Genomic DNA, 23,435 nt, shown 5'->3' on the forward strand with positions numbered 1-23,435 from the left:
ACTGTGGCACGTAGCCTATTGATAGGGATATATTTATTGTCTCCAACAAAGATGGGCAGACCAGGGGAACAACTTCTTTAAACAGCTTAGTTGGGATCGGATCTGAAAGGCAGGTCGATGGTTTGGAGGATGAAATAATAGAGTTAAGTTCCTGAAGTCCTATATGTGTGAAACAGTTTAGGTTAGGCCTATTTACATTTAATGGTACAGCAGGCCCAGGTGAAGGCAGGGAGTGGCTAATTTTATCTCTAATCTTGTGAATTTTATCGTTAAAAAATGTCATAAAGTCCTCACAGCTGAGGGCTAGAGGAATCATGGGCTCAATAGAGCTCTGACTTTGTGTTAGCCTGGCTACAGTGCTGAAAAGGTACCTCGGATTATTTTTATTTTCTTCAATTAGTGAGGAATAGTATGTAGATCGACTATGTCGTAAGGCTGTCATGTATTTACTATGGCTTTCTTGCCAAAGTATTCGTGACTCCTCTGTTTTATTGGAGCGCCACATTCTCTCTAATTTACGGGTTGTTTGTTTGAGTGTGTGAGTTTCAGAGCTAAACCACGGAGCTTTCCTCTGACGTTTAATAGTTTTTTCCCTCAATGGGGCAATTGAGTCCAAGGTGGATTTTAGTAGACTAGCAGAGCTATCGACAAGCAGATCCAGTTGAGAGGGGTTATAATTAATATCATAGTTATTTATTGGATGGTGCACTGAGTTTAAGGCAGCAGGAATGGCCTCTTTAAATTTAGCCACAGCACTGTTGGATAGATTTCTACTTGTAACTATTTTATTGCACAGTGCGAGATCCTCTAGGATAATGTTAAAAGATATTAAAAAGTGATCTGATAGCAGAGGATTTTCAGGGTAGACTTTTAGTTCATTAATATCAAGGCCATATGTTAGAACAAGATCAAGAGTATGATTTAAACGATGAGTAGCTTCATTAATAGTTTGAAAAAAGCCAACTGAGTCTATTAGGGACATAAAGGCTGAGCTCAGGCTATCACTATCTTTGTCCACATGGATATTAAAATCTCCTACTATCAGTATTTTATCAGAACTGAGGACTAAGTTTGATATAAACTCAGAGAATTCTGATAGAAATTCAGAATAAGGGCCTGGAGGACGGTAAATTATCACAAATAAGACTGGCTGGCAGGTTTTTGATTCAGTATGAGATAAATTTAGAACCAGGCTTTCAAAGGAAGTGTAACTGGCCTTTGGTTTAGGATAGATTAGGAGAGAGGAATGATAAATAGCTGCTACACCACCTCCACGGCCTATGTCTCGTGGCATATGAGTATTTAAATGACTGGGAGGAGTGGCTTCATTTAAACTAACATATTCATCTTGATACAGCCATGTTTCAGTTAAACAGAATAAATCAAAGTTATTTTCTGAGATAAGGTCATTTACTAGTAGAGATTTGGATCTCAGTGATCTAATATTTAATAGAGCACATCTAATGGTTTTATGTTTTGGTGTTTCTAGATTTGAGATTTTAATTTTTTTCAGATTTTTATAATTGATAGCTTTTTTATTTGATTTTATGTTAAAATCATTGTGAAATATGGGTCGGGGGACTGACACCGTCTCCATAAAATAATATTCATCACCATCACAACAGTTGTCATGGCGATGAACACAGCTATCCTGATAGCAATGGGAGGGAAACTGTCCTAAGGCAAGCGCAGAGGGGCGTGGAGGACTCCCCCTCTGTAACATGGTCTCATTCATGAGATGTCATAAATGTGCCATGTTTTCTGATAGTAGAGATGCTCCCTCCAAAGTAGGATGGATTCCATCTCTTCCTATCAGGTTCGGTTTTCCCCAGAAGGATCTCCAATTATCAATGAAGCCCACCTCGTTTTCTGGACACCACCTCGATAGCCAGCGGTTAAATGATGACATGCTATAGGCTATACATGTCATCACTGGTCAGATTTGGTAAGGGACCAGAGAAAATTACGGAGTCCGACATTGTTTTAGCATAAGCACAAACTGATTCAATGTTCACTTTGGTTGCTTCCGACTGACGACGTCGGGAGTCATTAGTGCCGACATGGAGGACTATCCTATCAAACTTACGGTTACTCTTTGCCAGCAACTTTAGATTTGATTCTATGTCGCCCGCTCTGGCCCCTAGGATGCACCTCACGATGCCCGCTGACTTCGCTAGCTTCACGTTTCTCACTATGGAGTCGCCAATTATCAGAGTTTGTTCCCCGGTGAGTGTGTTGTCCTCACGGAGGAGTCATAAATATGACTCTTCTCAAAACAACTAACTTTGATATCTTTGTCACACAATATCTAAGCTTCCAGTGAATAATTTACAAATAAAATAAGTTCACTGATGGTGACATTGAGATCTCAATGTCAGTGAACTTTTTTTATTTGTAAATTATTCACTGGAAGCTTCTCTGGTGGTGTGTGTTATTATTATTATTATTATTATTATTATTATTATTATTGTATGAAGCCAACATTACTGCAGCTCTGCACATCATTGTTGTCCTGTTAAAGTATTTTTATACAAAGACTTAAAAACAATCTGAAATTAGTGCTGACTCAGGTAAATCACCTTTATTATACATTATAACAATCTGTTCCTTAAGTCTCTAAATTATTGAAACAATTAAAAACATCTCCTAAAAAATAACATTACAGAAAATGAAATAATCATTTAATATACATTTCAATAAATAAGTGCATCCCATTCTGTCTGTTGTCTGTAGAAGTGATGGGTCTAGACCTGATGATGAAACTAGGATCAGCTCATGGTTTTAATGTCCAGGGAGGGGCGTGGCCACTCTTTATGGACTTAAAGAAGAAGAAATAAAAGAAGAGTTAGATAATGTCATGTTCATCAAAAGGAAAACTGAAAGTGATGGAGATAAATATGATCAGATGGACACAGACACACAAAGTTTAAACAAACACACAAATATTCTGTCCTAAACTGTCTCACACATTAAAATCATCTATTTACACTTATATTAATGTACACAAAGACTAGCTCCACAAAATCAGAACGTTTATTGATCCATAAATTAAACTGATCTTACCTTTATAGGCTCAGTTTCCTCCTTTGTTTTTAAATCTATTTGAACCTCCATTCATGGTGGTTTTTATCATCAGAGACTCTTTCATTTTTAATAAATCCACCGTTATTTGGTCTGTTTTAATCTTTCTTTCTCACTCACTTGGTTCTCTCTGTTCCTTGTGTCGATTTCATCAAAACAAAGCAGCATCTTTAATGTTTCTGTTACGTGTGAGTAAAATTATCACAATGTACCGACACTGGCTGTAAAGAGCAACTTCTTATCTTTCATAAACTGGTGGAATTTCTCCGATAGAACAAATATGAGCAGAGTTACAGTCATTTAAATTAACGTGATGCGTTCAGGGGCCCTGGGAAACCCAGTCCGTGAAAAGAGCACGTGTCTGGGTAAATCTTGGTTTATAGTTACACTACGCAACAGAAAATATGAAATTAACAGAATGTACTGTCAACAACAAACCCAGAGTCGCTTAATGGTGACGTAACGCCATACGTGTCATAAATTAACGTGATGATGTGTTTCTCTGTGGGAACCGAGTTGAGCAGGTGATCACGTCCGTTCTACCGTATCAGAAAAGGGACGGGGGAGGGGGGGATTCCTGCTGTGAGCTTAGAACGGCCCCAGTTACCAGTGTGAGTTCACCCTCAAAGGACTTTATGACTACGGACGTCAGGGCAATGGGTCGATAGTCATTAAGTCCTGTGATGGCAGGTTTCTTTGGAACTGAGATGATGCTGGAGTTTTTGAAGCAGAAGGTACTTCACACAGCTCCAGTGATGTGTTGAAGATCCGTGTGAAGATGTGGACCAGCTGCTCAGCACAGGCTTTCAGACAGGAGGGAGATACTCCGTCTGGTCCTGGAGCCTTTTTGATCTTTTGTCTCTTGAACAGCTGGCACACATCTCTGTCATTGATCTTCAGGGCAGGTGGGGGGTCAGAGGGTGAGGTAGGGGGGGAAGTGGGGGGAGCAGGAAGGGCAGAGTCCAGGTGATGGGCTGATGCTAATGAGCTGGGGGGTGGGTGAGAAAACCTGCAGTAGAAGCTGTTCAGGTCTTCAGCCAGTCTATTGTTACCTGCAGGGTGGGGGGAGGGTTTCCTGTAGTTGGTGACCTCACGCAGGCCTTTCCACACTTCTGAGGGGACTTTGTCTGAGAAGCTTTATTTTAGCTTCTCAGTGTAGCACCTCTTGTCTACTCTGATCTCCTTGGTTAGTGTGTACTTAGTCTGCTTAAACAGGACCCAGTCCCCACTCCTGTAGGCTTCCTCCTTAGCCTGACTCAGCATCCTGAGTTGAGGTGTAAACCAGGGTTTGTTGTTGTTGTATGTGCAGAAGGTCCTGGTCTGCACACACATGTCCTCACAGAAGCTGATGTAAGATGTCACAGTGTCAGTCAGTTCATCTAGGTCTGATGCAGCTTCAAAAACCCTCCAATCAGTGCAGTCAAAGCAGTCCTGTAACTCCTCCCCCTCTGTCCATTTCTTTACAGTCCTTACTACAGGTTTAGCAGATTTAAACTTCTGCCTGTAGGTCAGGATGAGGTGAATCAGACAGTGATCAGAGAGCCCCAAAGCTGCACGGGGAACAGAGTGATATGAATCCTTTATTACAGTGTAGCAGTGGTCCAGTGTGTTAGCCCCCCTGGTGGGACACTTTATATGCTGTCTGTATTTAGGGAGTTCATGGGTTAGATTTGCTCTGTTAAAATCCTCTAGAATGATTAGCAAAGAGTCTGGATGTTGTTTCTCCACGTCTGCTATCTGGTCGACCAGGTGCTGTAACGCCTCTGTTACACAAGCCTGAGGTGGGATGTAAACACAGACCATAACAAACGAGGAGAATAAAACGGTTTACAGTTTATAAAAAAACTCTCCAGATTAGGGCTACACGTCTGTTTCAACACTGTGACATCTGTACATTAACCTTGATTAATGTAAAAGCATATTCCACCTCCCCTCGTCTTCCCACAGCTCTTTTACGTGGTCCGCTCTGAGGAGCTGAAAGTCTGGTAGATGTAGAGAGCTGTCCAGGATGAGTTCACTGAGCCAGGTTTCAGTAAAACACAGGGCGGTGGATCTGCAAAAGTCCGAGTTTCTGGTGTTTAGGAGCAGCAGTTCATCCATTTTATTTGCCAGAGAGCCTGACATTCACCAGGTGAATGGATGGAAGCGCAGTGCGTAATCTCTGCTACCTCAGTTTGACGAGCGCGCCTGCTTGTTTACCCCGTCTGCGTCTGCGGCGTCTCCTGCAAATTCCATAGAGAGCTGCTGCTCCTCTGGTGAGAATCTCTGCATAACTTTCTGGTTCAATGAGAACCGGTGAAAAAAGATCAGCAGAGGACTGTCCAACGTTTATTAGTTCTTCTCTGGTGAAAGAGACGCCGAAAAGGGACTATCTATTTTACACCCTTGAGAGATTCGGTTTTGGTCCCAAGTTTCTATCGTGGATTAAAATGTTATATAGCTCTCCAATGGCAGCTTTATGAACAAATAACAATATTTCATCCCCTTTCCCAATGACGCGAGGGACGAGATAGGGGTGTCCACTCTCCCCACTCCTCTTTGTTAGCTTCAGTTGAACCACTGGTGATAGCCCTGCGCAGCAATAAAGATATAACAGGAATTAAAATAACAGGATTGGAAAAGAAAGTTTCACTTTATGCAGATGATATGTTACTTTTTATATTGGACATTTCTTCATCTCTTCCTGTCGCTCTAAACGTCCTAAAGAAATTTGATAAGATTTCAGGTTACAAAATAAATGCCTCAAAAAGTGAATTGATGCCCATAAATCAGATGGTAAGAGACTGTGTGTTCATTGACATTTAAAGTGTGCTTGGAAAAAAAAAATATCTTGGTGTTTGGGTCACACACAAATTTAAAGATCTTTTCACTGCAAATGTTCCACCATTTCTGTCTTTGAAGCAGGATCTCTATCACTGGGATTTGTTACCGTTATCTTTGGCAGGTAGAATAAACACCATAAAGATGAATCTATTACCCAAACTTCTTTATCTGGCCATAAACTCGGGTCCCAGCTGAGGCTGCCCTCGGGACCCTGGGTAACATCAGTCGGATCTGTCCAGCATCAGCTCTCGCATTCAAACCTTGGAACCGCTTCAATTCATTCCAACAGCTTCCCCCTCGGGCAAGGGGCATGTTTGCTATTCCACGCACAACGTGGAAGCCCCCATGGCGCAAAACATGTCACTTCGGTGCTCCGTGATGACGTCACTATCCCGCAAAGTCCCATGGGAAGCGTAGTCCTAATCTCACCGTGTTCTTTCTTCCCTGAAGCTACTACCATCTCTCTATCTATCAGACTCTTGCAGGTAATGACATTTATCTAGTTAAAAAAAAGGAATAAATAATAATAATTTTGCTTCAGATGTGTTGTGGACTATGGAGATAATTCAGTTATGCTCAGGGCTTAAAATGTAAATCACCAGGTCCTGGAATACCGGCCGTGTGTTGTCCGTCAGTAAGAGACCATGTCACGGAATGAATAATAAATAAATTATTTAAAAAATACATATACATATATATACACACATACATATATATACACATATACATATACATATACATATATATACACATATACATATACATATATATACACATATACATATACATACACATATACATATACATATATATAAAAATAAAAAAAAACTCTTCCTCACCCACTGTGGGCGGTCTCTCTCTTTTTTCCTCCAAGCTCAGGTCCTCTACCAGAGGCCTGGGATCTTGAGGGTTCTGCGCAGTATCTTTGCTGTTCCTAGAACTGCACTTTTCTGGACTGAGATGTCTGATGTATTTCCTGGGATCTGCTGGAGCCACTCCTCCAGTTTGGGGGTCACTGCCCCGAGTGCCCCAATGACCACGGGCACCACTGATGCCTTCACCCTCCAGGTTTTCTCCAACTCTTCTCTGAGCCCCTGGTATTTCTCTAGTTTCTCGTGTTCCTTTTTCCTGATGTTGAAGTCACTCGGTGTTGCTATGACAACCACAACAGCTTTCCTCTGCTCTTTGTCCACCACCACAATGTCTGGTTGGTTCTCCATTACCATTCTGTCCGTCTGTATCTGGAAGTCCCACAGGATCTTAGCTCGGTCATTCTCTACCACCTTTGGAGGTGTTTCCCACTTTGACCTTGGGGTTTCCAGCCCATACTCTGCACAGATGTTCCTGTACACTATACCAGTCACTTGGTTATGGAGCTCCATGTAAGCTTTCCCTGCCAGCATCTTCCACCCTGCAGTTATGTGCTGGATTGTCTCATTGGCCTCTTTGCACAGTCTACACCTGGGGTCTTGTCTGGTGTGGTAGATCTGGGCCTCTATTGCTCTGGTGCTCAAGGCCTGCTCCTGTGCAGCCATGATGAGTGTCTCTGTGCTGTCCTTTAGTCCAGCTCTGTCTAGACATTGGTACCATTTCCTGATATCCACCACTTCAGTTATGTTTGGGTGGTACATCCCATGTAGGGGCTTGTCCTCCCATGACGGAACCTCCAGCACCTCATCTTCTGTTCCCCATTGTCTGAGACATTCACTGAGCACGTCATCTGTTGGAGCCTTGTCCTTGTTGTACTTATGGATCTTGGATGTTTCATCCTGGATAGTGGCTCTCACACTCACTAGTCCTCGGCCTCCTTCCTTACGGCTAGCGTACAGTCTCAGAGTGCTGGATTTGGGGTGGAACCCTCCGTGCATGGTTAGGAGCTTTTGCGTCTTAACATCTGTGGTCTGTATCTCATCCTTTGGCCAGCTTATTATTCCTGCAGGGTATCTGATTACTGGCAGGGCGTAGCTGTGTATTGCCCAGGACTTGTTCTTACCATTGAGCTGGCTTCTTAGGACCTGCCGTACTCGGAGGTATTTGGCAATGGCCGCTTTCCTTGTCACCTCTTCGAGGTTACCATTTGCTTGTGGGATTCCGAGGTACTTGTAACTGTGCTCAATGTCTGCTATTGTTCCTTCTGGGAGTGAGACCCCTTCTGTGTGGACTACCTTCCCTCTCTTAGTCACCATCCGACCACACTTCTCTAGTCCGAATGACATCCCAATGTCTGCACTGTATACCCGGGTGGTATGGATCAGTGAGTCGATGTCTCACTCATTCTTAGCGTACAGCTTGATGTCATCCATGTAGAGGAGGTGACTGATGGTGGCCCCGTTCCTGAGTCGGTATCCATAGCCAGTCTTGTTGATTATTTGGCTGAGGGGGTTCAGACCTATGCAGAATAGCAGTGGGGACAGGGCGTCTCCTTGGAATATGCCACATTTGATGGAGACTTGTGCAAGTGGCTTGCCATTGGCTTCAAGGGTGGTTTTCCACAGCCTCATCGAGTTTGCAATGAAGGTTCTTAGAGTCCTGTTGATGTTGTATAGCTCCAGGCATTCAATGATCCAAATATGTGGCATTGAGTCGTAGGCTTTCTTGTAATCAATCCACGCTGTGCTCAGGTTAGTATGTCAGGTTCTGCAGTCTCGAGCGACTGTTCTGTCTACCAGGAGCTGGTGTTTGGCACCTCTGGTATCTTTGCCGATTCCCTTCTGAGCTTTGCTCATGTATTGATCCATGTGCCCGCTTATCTTAGCCGCTATGGTGCCGGACATGAGCTTCCATGTTGTGGAGAGGCAGGTTATTGGGCGATAGTTGGATGGGACTGTACCCTTTGAGGGATCCTTCAGGATCAGGATTGTGCGCCCTTCGGTTAACCATTCAGGGTGATTCCCATCTCTCAGCAGCTGGTTCATTTGTGCTGCCAAGCGCTCATGGAGTGCCGTGAGTTTCTTAAGCCAGTAGGCGTGTATCATGTCGGGGCCTGGTGCTGTCCAGTTTTTCATACCTGAGGCTCTTTCTTGGACGTCTGGCACTGTGATGGTAACTGGATTCTGTTCAGGGAGGTTGCTGTGGTCCTCTCTCAGAGCCACCAGCCACTGTGCATCACTGTTGTGTGCTGCCTCCTTCTCCCATATGCCTTTCCAGTACTGTTCAGTTTCCAGCCTTGGTGGGTCTGCTCTGTTATTGTTACCCTGCCACTGAGCGTACACTTTCGCTGGTTGAGTTGCGAACAGACGATTTACTCGTCTGGCTTCGTTGTCTCTCGTGTATCTCTTTAGGCGGCTGGCCAAGGCTTGGAGCCTTTGTTTGGCAATTTCCAATGCTTCAGGTATGGGCATCTGGCTGTACCTTTTGGGTACTTGCTTTTTCATTGCCCCTTTCAAGGCCTCTGTCAATTGACTCATCAGTGGTGCCCGTGGTCATTGGGGCACTAGGGGCAGTGACCCCCAAACTGGAGGAGTGGCTCCAGCAGATCCCAGGAAATACATCAGACATCTCGGTCCAGAAAAGTGCAGTTCTAGGAACAGCAAAGATACTGCACAGAACCCTTCTGAGCCTTCATTGCCACTCCTCCAGTTTGGGGGTCACTGCCCCGAGTGCCCCAATGACCACGGGCACCACTGATGCCTTCACCCTCCAGGTTTTCTCCAACTCTTCTCCGAGCCCCTGGTATTTCTCTAGTTTCTCATGTTCCTTTTTCCTGATGTTGAAGTCGCTTGGTGTTGCTATGTCGACCACAACATCTTTCCTCTGCTCTTTGTCCACCACACAATGTCTGGTTGGTTCTCCATTACCATTCTGTCCGTCTGTATCTAGAAGTCCCACAGGATCTTAGCTCGGTCATTCTCTACCACCTTTGGAGGTGTTTCCAGCCCATACTCTGCACAGATGTTCCTGTACACTATACCAGTCACTTGAGAGATGGGAATATATATATATTAGGGATGTAACGATTCACTCAACTCTCGATACGATTCGATTCATGATACTGGGTTCACGATATGATATTCTCTCACGATTTATTTTACAAAATGGGACTGTAGTAAAATAATGACTGAAAAATATTCCTTTTTTTGGGGGAAAAAAAACTTTAAAATACTGTACTATTTTCCTTTTATTTTTCATTGTCAAGAATCCCTTGATAAACTATTCAAAACAATGCAATTTAGCTAAAAATAAATCTTGAATGAAATAAATAAAGGAATAATACAAATGAAGAAGAAGCCTATTAATTTAAATTCTGGTTCTATAGTAAACAATGCAAAACTGCATAATAGTTCTTTTTGTTTTTAAAAATGCAACTGAAAATGTATTTTGTGTCTAAACAACTGGACTTTAAAAAAAAAAAACTGTCATTGCACTGATTTACGTCAGATATTTGTTTGGACCAGCAGAGGGCACTGGTAACCCAGTGGTCGGTTGGAATGCAGATATCTTGCAGTGAAGAAGAGATGCTATGCTAGCAGACAGAGCTAATAGAAAAACGTGACTTTTACAGATATTCTCGTAATATTACAGATATTCTTTCAGTGCTAAAGGGGTAATGAATCATTTATGAACATGTTTAAGAGTAGAAGATGGCCAGAAAGAAAGTAGTAGCAGATTCTGCCCGCCGCGTACACTGCTGGACAAGAGAAGGGATAAATATATAGCGCACTCGGCTGTTTAAAAAAAAAGTACTGGAATTCAATTTTCAAAGTATCGATGTCAATCGTGATACCTATGAATCAATTTTTAACTGCCTTACGATTAATTGTTACATCTGTAATATATATTTAAATAAAATGAAAAAAAGACTTTGCTAACTGAACAGGACAGTGGCAACACATGCACACGGACGGCCAAATAACCTGAATGTTTGTTGGAAGAATGATAATCAGCATTGGAGAGGCACGGACATTTGTTTATTACGGGGCACATCTGTCTCTAACCCATGTCAGCACCAAGGACAGCTGAAATCACAGCTAATCACCCAACACTTAAATGGAACCATTTTGACAATGAGAAGAAAGACATTGATAAGTACCTTGTACTTGAAGAAGTAACAGAAGCAGAGGTGGACAGAATAATCACAACCTGTACCTCAAAAAAATCCAGAGACGTTAATAATCTAACTATGAGTCTAATAAAAACCATAACAGCTGAAATAACCCCGCCACTAACACATATAAGTAATCTATCATTTAAGAATAGTGTTTTCACAGAAAAAATGAAAATTGCAAAAATCAGACCGATTTACAAGGGTGGAGAAAAATGGAATTTCACTAATTATCGACCTATATCAATATTACCACAATTATCAAAAATTCTGGAAAAACTGTTCATGAACAGACTCGACAAATTTATAGAAGATAATAATATACTACATGAAGGACAATATGGATTTAGAAAAGGACGTTCAACAGCAATGGCTATAATTGACATCACGGAGAATATAAGAGAAGCATTAGAAAAAAAACTATTTGTATTCGGAATTTTTCTGGACCTAAAAAAAGCCTTTGACACAATTAATCATGATATTCTAGAAGAAAAACTTCAAAATTACGGAATAAAGTACAACGCCTTAAAATGGATTAAAAGCTATATGACAAATAGGAGACAATATGTTGACTTTGAAGAACACACATCAAAATGCCAAACCATACAATGTGGTGTTCCACAGGGTTCAATTTTAGGGCCAAAACTGTTCATTTTATACATAAACGACATTTTCAAAGTCTTAAATTGCCTCAAACTAACGTTGTTTGCAGACGATACAACCATTCTATGCTCAGGCAAAGACATTAAAACTCTAATAGAGTCAACAAATGAAGAACTATCAAAAATTCAGACATGGTTAGATATAAATAAACTAGCCCTAAACGTCAGTAAAACAAAATTCATTAATTTCGGAAAGAGAAAAATAACAGGAGATATAAGACTGAAACTAAACAAGGAAATAATAGAACAAGTAAAAGAATATAGGGTACTAGGAGTGTGGATGGACGACAAGCTGACCTGGAAAAAACATATACAAATAGTTAAAAACAAAGTTGCTAAAAGCAGTTACATCCTATGGAAACTTCAACAAATCCTACAAACCAAATCACTTAAAACAATCTATTCTTCACTCATAGCATCTCATTTAAATTACTGCTCCAAAATATGGGGAAATAACTACAAAACGTATCTTGAACCACTATTTAAACAACAAAAAAAAGCTATAAGAATTTTACATAAAGTACCACACAACGCACACACAAACGAATTATTTGAGAAGTCAAAATACCTAAAACTGCAAGAAATAATACACTACAACACACAAATACACGCATTTAGGGCTTCATCTAAAAAACTACCACATCAAATACAAAAATGTTTCACATACAATCAAAATTCCTACGACTTCAGACATAATAATGTGTTTAGACCAAACAGGGTTAAATCAAACGTTGGCTAACATAGTACTGTGCATAGAGCCATGAACCTCTGGAACAGCCTTGACAAAGAGACACAACAATCTGTAAATCTGAAAGGATTTAAGGACAAAACGAGGAGGACATTTTTACACACATACAGATCTCAAGTCAACTCTTCATCAAACTCTACAGCGACGACATGGAACTCATTAACTGGTCATTGAGAGCCATTGACAAAATCTTCTCAACGAGGCAATTGTTACAGCACGAACCAGCGTGTCCAAAGGACACATACCCAGGTGGATATGTCATGGATGCACGAGGGAGAAGCCAGATGCTCTGTCTCTCTCTGCTGACAGTGGAAGATGTGGAGGACATCTATCTGCTAGGGGTCATGATCTTTGGCCTGCTAATGATGGGGGTAGGTGTATGTGTATGTGCCTTTCTGATGGATCGTAAGCTGAGGCGACTTTCAGAGGATATGAAGGTTCTCCGAAAGAAGAAGAACTTCACGTTTGGAGAGTTGGAGGAACGTAAACAACGACTGGAAAAGAAAGCTCGAGGAGATATGGAGAAAAAGGACAGTGAGGAGGAGTAACAACAGGAACAATGACTGCAGACGAGAACATATCACATAAAAAAGGACAAAAAAAAAAAAAAAACGTTAATGAAAAGATGAAATTATGAAGAAGATGAGAATGTTTGACAAGGGAAGAAACGAGGTTTGATGTAAAATTATCTGTGTTCAAATCAGGGGACGGATCTAGATAAGCATAATGCTTTTTTCCGTCGTCCTTTCCAGCATGAAAAAGGACAAAAAAAAAAAAAAAAAACAATGATGTGATTTTGCTCTGAATGTCAAAATGAATTTCTGTGAATGTAACCATGTCGGAAATGAACTGAATAAATAAATAAATAAATAAATAAATAATATAAAACTCCTCCTGTGTCCTTTCTGCTGCCATTCGCCATGCTAACTGCTGCCACTTGCTACGTTTACTACTGCTACTCGTTACGCTAACTGCTGTCACTCACTATGCTAACTACTGCTCTTTTCTGCAATTTCCACAGAATTAACTTCAGATTTATTTACCTCAGACTTAGCTTCCCTATTGGCTTAAAGCTCTTGTAATTCAACCTCTTTAGACAGTCTTCCAAGGTGTCAAGACACGCTCCTCCATTTCCAGACTTCTCGACATTTCCAAATCCGTAGCCGAACTAAAGGATGCGGTTAGCATAGACTCGGGGTACAGGTCAGAGCTTAGCTTCTGGTCTCTCCTTCTGGGGAAGTGGAACGGCATCTCTTTTTCTACAATATCTTAGAAACTTCTGTATCCTTAAAACATTGGTCCAGGAAGCAAATCGTGTGTTTTGCGACAAACAGGCAATGGTCAGTATTATTAACAAGGATGTCATATAGGGTTAGCCCTATGTCAGATTTTTTCTTTACGTTTTTGTTATCATTGTTAATGTCAGGTATTATCATTATCTCATTTATTAAGTGTACGTATGTTTTTCATTATTATTACCAATTTCTTTGTTGTTTTTTATCTTTTGACTTTATTGTGGCTTCCTCAGTGTTTCTGTAGAAGGGGGAGGGGTTCATTGTTCTAATTTCAACAATGAGAAATGCATATTCTGATGATCGTATTGTAAAAAATCATAAGTAAACCTTGTTCAAAAAAAAAATTGTTAACATGGTCTGTTATTCAACATCACTTCTGGTACGTTCTAAGAGTCCTTAGCAACACCATAGCAACAGAATAAAGCATGAAGAGTGTACGTGAAAATTAACAAACTACAGATCGTATAAATAAACTCAATGGATACTATTACAGTTAGAGTAAATTTATCACAAAAATGTTACCAAAGCAAAGCCACAAGCTCTCTTTATATATATATATATCTATATCTATATCTATATATATCTCTTAATATAAAGCAATATACAGTAAAAATGTAACAAATGTCTGCCATGTTTTTCCTTTCTCAAACAGGATGACGAGGTGGTCACATGACCTGATATATGAACCATAGAAAACACTGAAGAGATGAAGGTAGTGTGTGTAATTTGTGTGTACGCACTCAGATGTGTGTGTGTGTGTGATCACAAAGTGCAACCCTTGAATAATCTGCTGCATCATGAGATACGAGCGTCTCATTAAGATTCCTACAGAGCGGTGACTCAGCCCATTTTAGTAATGGAGCGCCCCAGCCACCTAAAGATGGAAACGGCCATTTTTCACCCCCCCCCCACACACACACACACACACACACACACACACACACACACACACACACACTTTATATATAAATTATCTCAAGCACTTACGAACGAGGAAGGAAATGCCGCCGCAAGGTCATTCTCAAATCTTTTGGATGGAATGATCAAAGGGGCGGAGCTTAGATGGGAGTGTAGCAGTAGGACACACACACACACACACACACACACACACCAGTATATCAACTAGGGTCAGGGTTAAGCTTTGTCAACCAAGGAAATGGTTGGTGACCAAGACTATGGCACAGGTAGCGATTAATCGACCAAAAAATAAATGAAGAAAAGCTGCAGCTGTTAGTGAACTGGTCTCTGATTGGAGCAGAGACAGAGTTAAGACACTGTTAAATCAATCCTTTTTCTTCACAAGAACATGGATTATCCTTTGATAAGTGGATTATGTAAATAGATCTTTCTCTATAGCGCACGCTGTGCACCTCTGTGTGTTTGACGTGCACTTGTTTTCTCGTGCACTGATCTAATGATGATAAACAATTGTCTGTAAAGTGTTAATAAAAGCAGGTTTCCCACTAAAACAAATGTAAATATGTCATTTATATGATTAAAAAATAGGTTTTAATTGTAGTTTCAGGTCAGGCTGATATAAATACCTAATGTCTGTCAGACCTGTAGGTTATAATCATAAATGATCTGTGTTTAAAACCCAAAAATTCAAACTAAATATTTGTGTCTCTTTCTACATCTACTCATTCATTCTCAGGCTCTGCTGCACAAAAACTCTGACACAAATGCAACAATGTGTACGTGGGTCAGATTAGAACCATAAACCATTCACACTAGAGTCTGATAGGGTCATATTTTAAATGGTCATGTGAACAAATGAACAAACATTAAGACTGTTATGGAGAAGATGAGCTCTGTGGGCGTGGATGGTAGGGACGTAGAGGAGGGGCTTCTCAGCCAGAAGGAGTCTGTGGTATCTGCCCTGGTTTAGGTTCACACACCAGTGAGAGTCATATTTGCTTTGGTCTTGAATATAATCCTTTATTTTATTGAAACTGGATCATCTTTGCACAGCAGGACGAGTGTGTGTTAGTCAGGTTGATGTTGACGTCTGCTATGAATCACTGATCACATGTAGTGTTGTGTCCTACACTTAACTGACAGTGGTGAGTGAACAGGAAACAAAGCCTGTTTACTTACAAAATATATCAGTAGACGACATTATTAAAATCACACAAATGTCACCCATTGTAATTTTATTATTTTGCAAATAATGAAATAATGCTGAAATTGAAAGTCAAAGTCCCTGCATATTTAATAAATCTGGTCGACCAATGAAAATCTTGGCCAACCACGACGGCATCGACCAATTAGTCGACTAAACGACCAAAGTTGAACCCAGTCTAAACTGGCCTTAAACTGGGAAAAAGTAGCAAAATAAACAAAAATGAGGGAACGAAACAAAGGGCCTGGAGACCCTGGTCTAACTGAGTTGTAGTAGGTAGACATTGGGTCGTCCACCCAGCACCCACCCAGCACCCACCCAGTGTGTGAGTTATTGAACATATCACAGATGAACACTCAGAGTTCCTACAGTCCCTGAATGCACCACTAACCTGCATGTACGTAGTAGGCCAGGTACAGATCCAGCTCTTTGACTGATACTCCAATGTGATTGGGCTGCACACAGAGGGCGGGGCTAGAACAGGCCCCTCCCTTCACCAGCCTCTCTCCGTCGGTGCTCTCCAGGGGAATCCCTTTGAAGAGGATGACCATCACCAGGTCCAGGCGCCACACCTTGTCCGCCTGACGCAGGCAATCGATGCGTCTCATCTTTCCCTTCTGGTCGGGGTTGGACATGACGCAGCACGGGGGCTTCTTCCCCGTCACCGTGAGGACAAAGTCCTCCCTGAACTCTGGACGGATGTCCTTACGCAGCTTGGCTAGGAGCCGGGATGCCCACTTCTGTTTCACCTCGGGTTTCTCACCCAGCAGCTCGTCCTTCACGCCGCGTTCCTCCTCCTTCGACATGCGCTTCTCGTGCTTCTTGAAGTACTTCCTCTTCCTGGCCTGCAGGTTGAACCACGTGTATGCGAAGGCGCGCACGTGAGGCAGCAGCGCTTCGATGAAGGGATGGAACTCATCCTGTAAGAGACACATGGTTAGACGGACTGCACCTGAACGCATTGTAGCTCCCCACAGCACCGTGACTGAGTTTACCTCCGTACTGAGATTAGAACCATGACATAATCCAGTAAACAAATAAAACACGTGTCTGTTCACTTTGAAAACAAAAATATATATTTATTTTTTTAGCAAAAATTAATTTTTCGGTACAGCGCATGTGCGTGCATGCACATATATAATCTCAGTACGAGGCAAACTCAGTACATGACACCGTCACAGGAACAGTTAGTTTGGAGGGTGCGTTCAGGAGCTCAAACATTTAGAACTAAACAGTAAAAACACTTTTAGTTAAAGTCACAATCACATTAAATAACGTACATTTCATTTGTTTAATCAAAGACTGGGAGAACATGCAAATTCTGCTCGTGTCTCAGATCTGACACCTTCACCAACAGTCCCTGAATGCCTCATTTTGTTCACCCACGGTGCGTTCACTGACACCCACGGTGCGTGAGAGGAAGTCTGAACAAAAGTGAAGCATCTGATGTGTTTACAGCAGGAGAACCTGCAACTCACCCTAATTATAATAAACTTAGATCGACAGATACAAGCCCCGCCCACTAATGACGCCTTCAGGAGCATCATAGACTGATCTGACTGACACACACACACACACACACACACAGGTCATTCCAGGTCACCAAAAGCGCAGAAACACACGCACGCTCGTGCACGTGGAGAATCAAACATCGCAAGTTCATTAAAGTCAAAACGCGCACACGCACACGCACGTGCGCGGCTGGTTCCGTTCACTGACCTGTGTGAGGCAGACCGGTGAGTACATGTCTGCGGACCTGTTAGAGGCCCTCTGCGGGAGCGCGCAAAACTTCCAGCCGGAACACGAGACACATGTCCGGGACTGGACGGAGAGCCGGGCTGGAGCCCCGGGACTGGACGGAGAGCCGGGCTGGAGCCCCGGGCTGAGTTGCTGCTGACGTCCCGTCACAGAGTCACAGCTCCGGGGCTGGAGCTCAGACTCATGTCCGCCCTACGGTTCTCCACGTGTATCTGGTGAAGCTCTGAGAGCCGCAGAGCAGCCAATGATCAGATCGACCGCAGGAAGAATCGATCTCTCCACTTTGGGCAGGACAGCCCAGTGCGCGGCGCGCACGCGCGTGTGAGTGTTCCAGTGATTGTAAAGAACAGTGCACGTGTGTTGTGTGATCAGGAACAAAAAATAAGACTTTAGAAATAAATCTGTTTATTTTCTTTTTTTAAGTGTTTGTTTGATTAACTCACGAGCTTCTTTTGTGTGTGTGTGTGTGTGTGTGTGTGTGTGTGTGTGTGTGTGTGTGTGTGTGTGTGTGTGTGTGTGTGTGTGTGTGTGTTTTACTAATCATCAACAATTCACTCATTTAAAGAAGAGAAATACACAACAACACATGAACACTTAATAAATGACAACAACACGTTGGTAAGGAATCATCATCATCTTCATCATCATCATCATCATCACCATCATCATCATCATCATCATCATCATCATCATCATCTTCCTCCTGCAGGATGAAAACTGCTGAGTCAGCTTTTTTGTGACCTGAGCTGATCTGCCTCAGGTTTAATGAAACAAGCTTTTATGTTAATGCAGAGATGACTTGATTCACACACACACACACACACACACACACACACACACACACACACACACACACACACACACACACACACACAAGCAAAGAGATAAAGTATCAAATCCTTCATACCAGAGTTGGTCAGAGCTAAATTATTATATATTATTAATTGATCCTGAAACTGATCACAGATAATTACACGTTCCTCACCAAGAAGATGTAAATGTTTATGTTAATTCAACACATTTTCAGGACATCCCACACACTTTGGTCTAAAATAATTTTGTAAATTTTTACCAATTGTTCCTTTATTATTTAATATTCTCACTGTAAATGTTTAGTTTGATCTGATCAATAGATATAGATAACATAGTGAGGGGGTGTGTCCTTATTGTTCTTCCAATATATCTGTAACTCCATCACATATAAAGGTAAATATGGTATAGTCATAAGCTCCTCCTACAGAAATAGATCTGCTATACATCCTATCTGGTGGACATGTCAGCTCCTCTAAATAGTCAGTGTGTGTTTGGGTCTGGAACATGTTCAGTAAACTACTTAGCATATGTCTCAGCTCCCTGTAATGTGATCAGCTTAGAGCTATGAACATAGACTGTTCACATCACTAATGATTAGTCACAGATATACATTGGTTCTAGACTCACACACTCTGGAAATATTAACATATACTTTATTTACTATTTTCATTGGTTCATAACTACATGTGAGAATGTAATAAATAATCTGACGTGTTTTAATTTATAGTATAAATGTTAATATTTAGTGGGATATTAAACCATTTTTATTTATGTGACTTCTTCAAACAGGTCAAAGTTCTCTGCATTAGATCACTGCACAACCAATCAGAGAGAAGGGCAGGTTACCATGGAGATGGAGGATGAGTTGTGTGTGTGTTACAATTATTTGTATGTATTTCTTTGTGTATCAGATATTCATCAAATTTTGACCTTCTTCGTTGTGAGGTCTTATTTCTACACACACACACACACACACACACACACACACGCACACACACACGCACACACACACAGGCTTATGCTACATGGAGAGAGAGCGCCATCTGCTGGATGATCAGAGGTGTTAAAGACATTCCAGTCCACCTTAAATCTAACATTATATGGACCAACATCTCATCCCACCTTAACACACTTCAGATAGGTCCATACCACCTTAAATTAGATAAGTCCATACCACCTTAAATTAGATAAGTCCATTCCACCTTAAATTAGATAAGTCCATACCACCTTAAATTAGATAAGTCCATACCACCTTAAATTAGATAAGTCCATTCCACCTTAAATTAGGTAAATCCATACCTTACCTTGCCCAGATTGCCCAAAAGGGGCGGTACATCTTGGAGCATAGCCCTGCGCTGATTGGACAATGACAAAGAGAGCAGCTCAAACTGTCTAGAACTGTCACAGTCTGTAACATTGTGGAAGAATATGATTAAATAAATCCCTCCTTTTTCCCCTTTGGTAAGGCATCGCCCTGTTTGCCCATATGGAGAACCCGCCCATGGTTTATGCCCTACCCCCTAGCCCCTACCCCTAACATTGCGATCTATCCACTTGGGGCGCTCCTGAGAGTGTGACCTGACAGAGTGTGTGTTGCTTGCAGCAATAAACCTGTATCGTGTGTGTTTTTTATGAGCGAGTGTTGGAACTGTCAATGTTCAGGCTGTAGACAAACAACCTGAAGATCTACTGGCTTCTAAGCATATTTATGGTCTTTTTTACATCTACTGCCATGTTGGTGAGCTGGATGTCTGCTGTCATATCATTCACAGTTGAGACTTCGTCCTTTCCGTACGGGCAGGGTTAGGGTTAACCTAACCCTAATCTTAAAAACTTAGAGATAATTTAGAGATATGCCTTCTTAGTTGCAATAATGACTTGATTTATTAAAGGTAATCAAGGAGGACAAATAGAAATACAACCTGAGACGTGTTACAGCTGGATGTCTCAAAGCTTTGCCCTACCCACAGTATCAATGGTACTAGATTATATACCCAGACGCATCCGTCAACGTGGAGTTTTCAAAGGAACTTTGAACACAATTATAACACGTACCTTATAATGGTACATGTACCTTATAATGGTACATGTACCTTATAATGGTACATCAGAATCAGAATCAGAATCAGAATCAGAATCAACTTTATTGGCCAGGGGTGAATGAATACACACGAGGAATTTCTTTTGGTGACCTGTGCTCTCTCAGGTAGTATAACATTAAATAATAACAATCAACTAGAATAAAGAAAAATAAATAAAATAGAGAAAAATAAAAAGAAAAAAGAAGTATAAACATAAATATAAGAGTAGTTAGACTAATATGTGCAAACTAAATAAAAATAACAAGATGATAATAATAATAATAATAATAATAATAATAATAATAATAATAATAATAATAATAATGAAATAAAATAAGAATACAATAATAATAATAATAAGATAATAGTGCAGTAGTGCAGGTGAACATTTAAATGGAAATATTATGTCTATAAACATTCACAGTGACAGGTTGATCCAGGGTTGTTATGTTTAGTTCCAGGTTATTTCACAGTAACAGAAACAGGTCTGACTCTCTATGACTGTTTAGTGTTGATCACAGTGACAGCCTGGGGGAACAAACTGTTTTTATGGCGGGAAGTTTTGGCGTACAGTGATCTGTAGCGTCTGCCTGAGGGGAGGAGTTTAAACAGATTGTGTGCAGGGTGGGAGGAGTCTGCAGTGATGTTACCTGCCCGTTTCCTGACCCTGGACAGGTATAAGTCTTGGATGGAGGGCAGATCAACACATGTACCTTATAATGGCCAGTTATCAGATTGTGTCCCCTCCAGTACTGGTGCACCCCAGGGCTGTGTCCTCTCACCTCTGCTGTACGTTATGTATATGGCAGTGACGTGCCGTGACCACTAGGGTTGGGTAGACCACCAATGACAATTTCATATGTTTCTGCTGTCAAGTGTTAATTCAATTCAAATCAATTTTATTTGTATAAAGCAATTTCCAACAGTCATCTCAATGCGCTTATCAAAATATAGAATTCATAATAAGAATCAGAATCAACTTTATTGACCAAGTAATGTATGAATACACACGAGGAATTTGTCTTGGTGAACTGAAAAAACCCAATGAGATCCACATGAACAAGTGTTTAGCCATCTAACAAAATCAACATCATAAACACCATTAAAGAAACATAAACAATTATGTAATATATTTATTTTTTTATTTATTCAGTTTATTTCCGACATGGTTACATTCACTTTTTTTTACATTTTTATTTTTTATTTTTTTGTACATGGTGAAAAAGGAGACGAGAGAAGCAGTTTGCTTATCTAGGCCCCGTCCCCTGTTTTGTACACCGAAAATTTACATCAAAGCTTGTCTCTCTGGTCAAACATTCTTAGGTTGTTCTGAACAGTCCTTTTTTGTGTAGGATTTATTCTCATCTGTAGTCAGTGTTATCTTTTTTTTTTTATTCCTCCTCCTCTCCATCGTTGTTCGTGTCGGCCTTGTTCCCTGCCAGACATTGTTTGCATTCCTCCAGTTCGAGAAAAGTTCATCATCTTTCGAAGTTGTTCGATAGGTTTTTCCCTTTTCATCCATGACGTCACCACTCGGGAATGTCTCTTTTGGACACACAAGTTTGCAGCTTGTTTTGTCTCTACATCAAGGTTATTCCAGGTGTTGTTAGTTCTATTGGCAGTGTTGTATTTTCCACTGTTAGATTTTCTTGTATAAACACATTATTATATCTTAGTTCATAAGCAAGGTAGTAATGTAATCCTTAATCACCCCACCACCTAGCAATTGAAATTAATAAATGACAGACCTTTTTTACTCTTGGTTTCCACATTGAATTCGGTGTCAGTAAAATAATCACAGTCTGAGTTTTGTTTCCAGTGTTTATATAGATCTGGGTCCATGTCCATGATTACCATCAGTAATGTTATTGTTTAGGTGGATCCTTCGTATTTTCCCAAGTCTTCCATTGTTTTGAGGAATATTGGTTTTCCGTTCACTTCTCCCAGTGGTGTGATATAAATCCTGCAGTTTCTCGTCCACATCTTTAGAATCTTTCCTCCTTTTTTATTTGGCGTGCCTTCCATGCAATGCTTGCGTTTCGTTTTGTCAAGTTTTCATTAATAAATACCTTGGTTTCCTTCAGTTTTTTGCCTTGCTTCAGTAGTTCTTTAAATTTCACATTCGTGAAGGTTATTTTTACAGCTCTGTTATCATTTCGCTTTGGCAGGAGATGGCAGGAGTTGATGTTGTCAGGGTTCAGGACAATGTCCTTCGACTCCAGGTAGTCAATGACCTGTTGTTTAATCGATTATGTTTCTTCGTCACTCGCGTAACTCCTGGGTTTTATCTTTAGGCCTGTGATGATGACATTTTTCTCTCTTTCCTTTTGTTCCAGCTCTTCAACCCTCGTGTTCAACAGTTTTATCTCTTCAGCATTTCTCTCATTCTGCTGTTTCAGTACCTTTGCTTCACTTTGAAGGTTTTCCAGTGATTTTTCCAGCGTCTTTTCCAACGACTTTATCTCGGCAGATAGACCGTCTTTGAGGTTTCGTAGACCCTCGTGTATCATCTCCTTGACCTCTTCCAAACCCGGATCAGGTTCTGGAGGGCCTCCATGCGGTTTCTGAACCATTTTTCTTTTTGTCTTGGGCCCAATTTTTCAGGCTGTTCAGCTGTACCTGTAGCCAGCTGTAGCCAAGGTCGTGTTATCGGAGCGAGTGAAAACACGTCTGCTCTCTCCAAAAGACCAGAGAAAGATGCCTCTATACTCTCCCAACAAGATATATCTCATGACACGGCACATGACACATCTGTTGTTTGTGTTGGAAACACAGAAACATGGAGAAAATGACAACAACAACTCAGAACATCCTCAGTGAGGAGCATCCACAAAGTCAATCCTTCCTTTTGTTCCATTCACTGTAGAAAGTACCAACAATGTTCTGACCTTAGCTTTGCTGAAGGTCTGGTAGCTCAGGTGTTGGTCTCCATCTTTTAAAAGCTGTCGTTTTTCCTCAAAACAAAGTTTCTTTATCATCTCTAGCGCTGTCATCCTGACTGTAGTGTTATC

At 41.1% G+C, this 23,435-nt stretch overlaps 1 protein-coding gene across 1 annotated transcript in view; it reads right to left on the minus strand.

The window, feature by feature from the left end:
* nfia (nuclear factor I/A) overlaps positions 1-17,798 on the minus strand; it is a 28,863-nt gene extending 11,065 nt beyond the window's left edge. The window contains exons 1-2 of the mRNA XM_028443817.1: positions 17,492-17,798; positions 16,164-16,692 (exon numbers count right to left, since the gene is read on the minus strand). Of these exons, the coding sequence (XP_028299618.1) occupies positions 16,164-16,692; positions 17,492-17,518 (556 nt within the window). The 5' untranslated portion in view covers positions 17,519-17,798. The remainder of the gene's footprint in view (positions 1-16,163; positions 16,693-17,491) is intronic.
* Between the last annotated feature and the right edge of the window lie 5,637 nt (positions 17,799-23,435).

The sequence above is a fragment of the Gouania willdenowi genome, chromosome 4 (assembly GCF_900634775.1).
Source record: "Gouania willdenowi chromosome 4, fGouWil2.1, whole genome shotgun sequence".
Taxonomy (NCBI): domain Eukaryota; kingdom Metazoa; phylum Chordata; class Actinopteri; order Blenniiformes; family Gobiesocidae; genus Gouania; species Gouania willdenowi.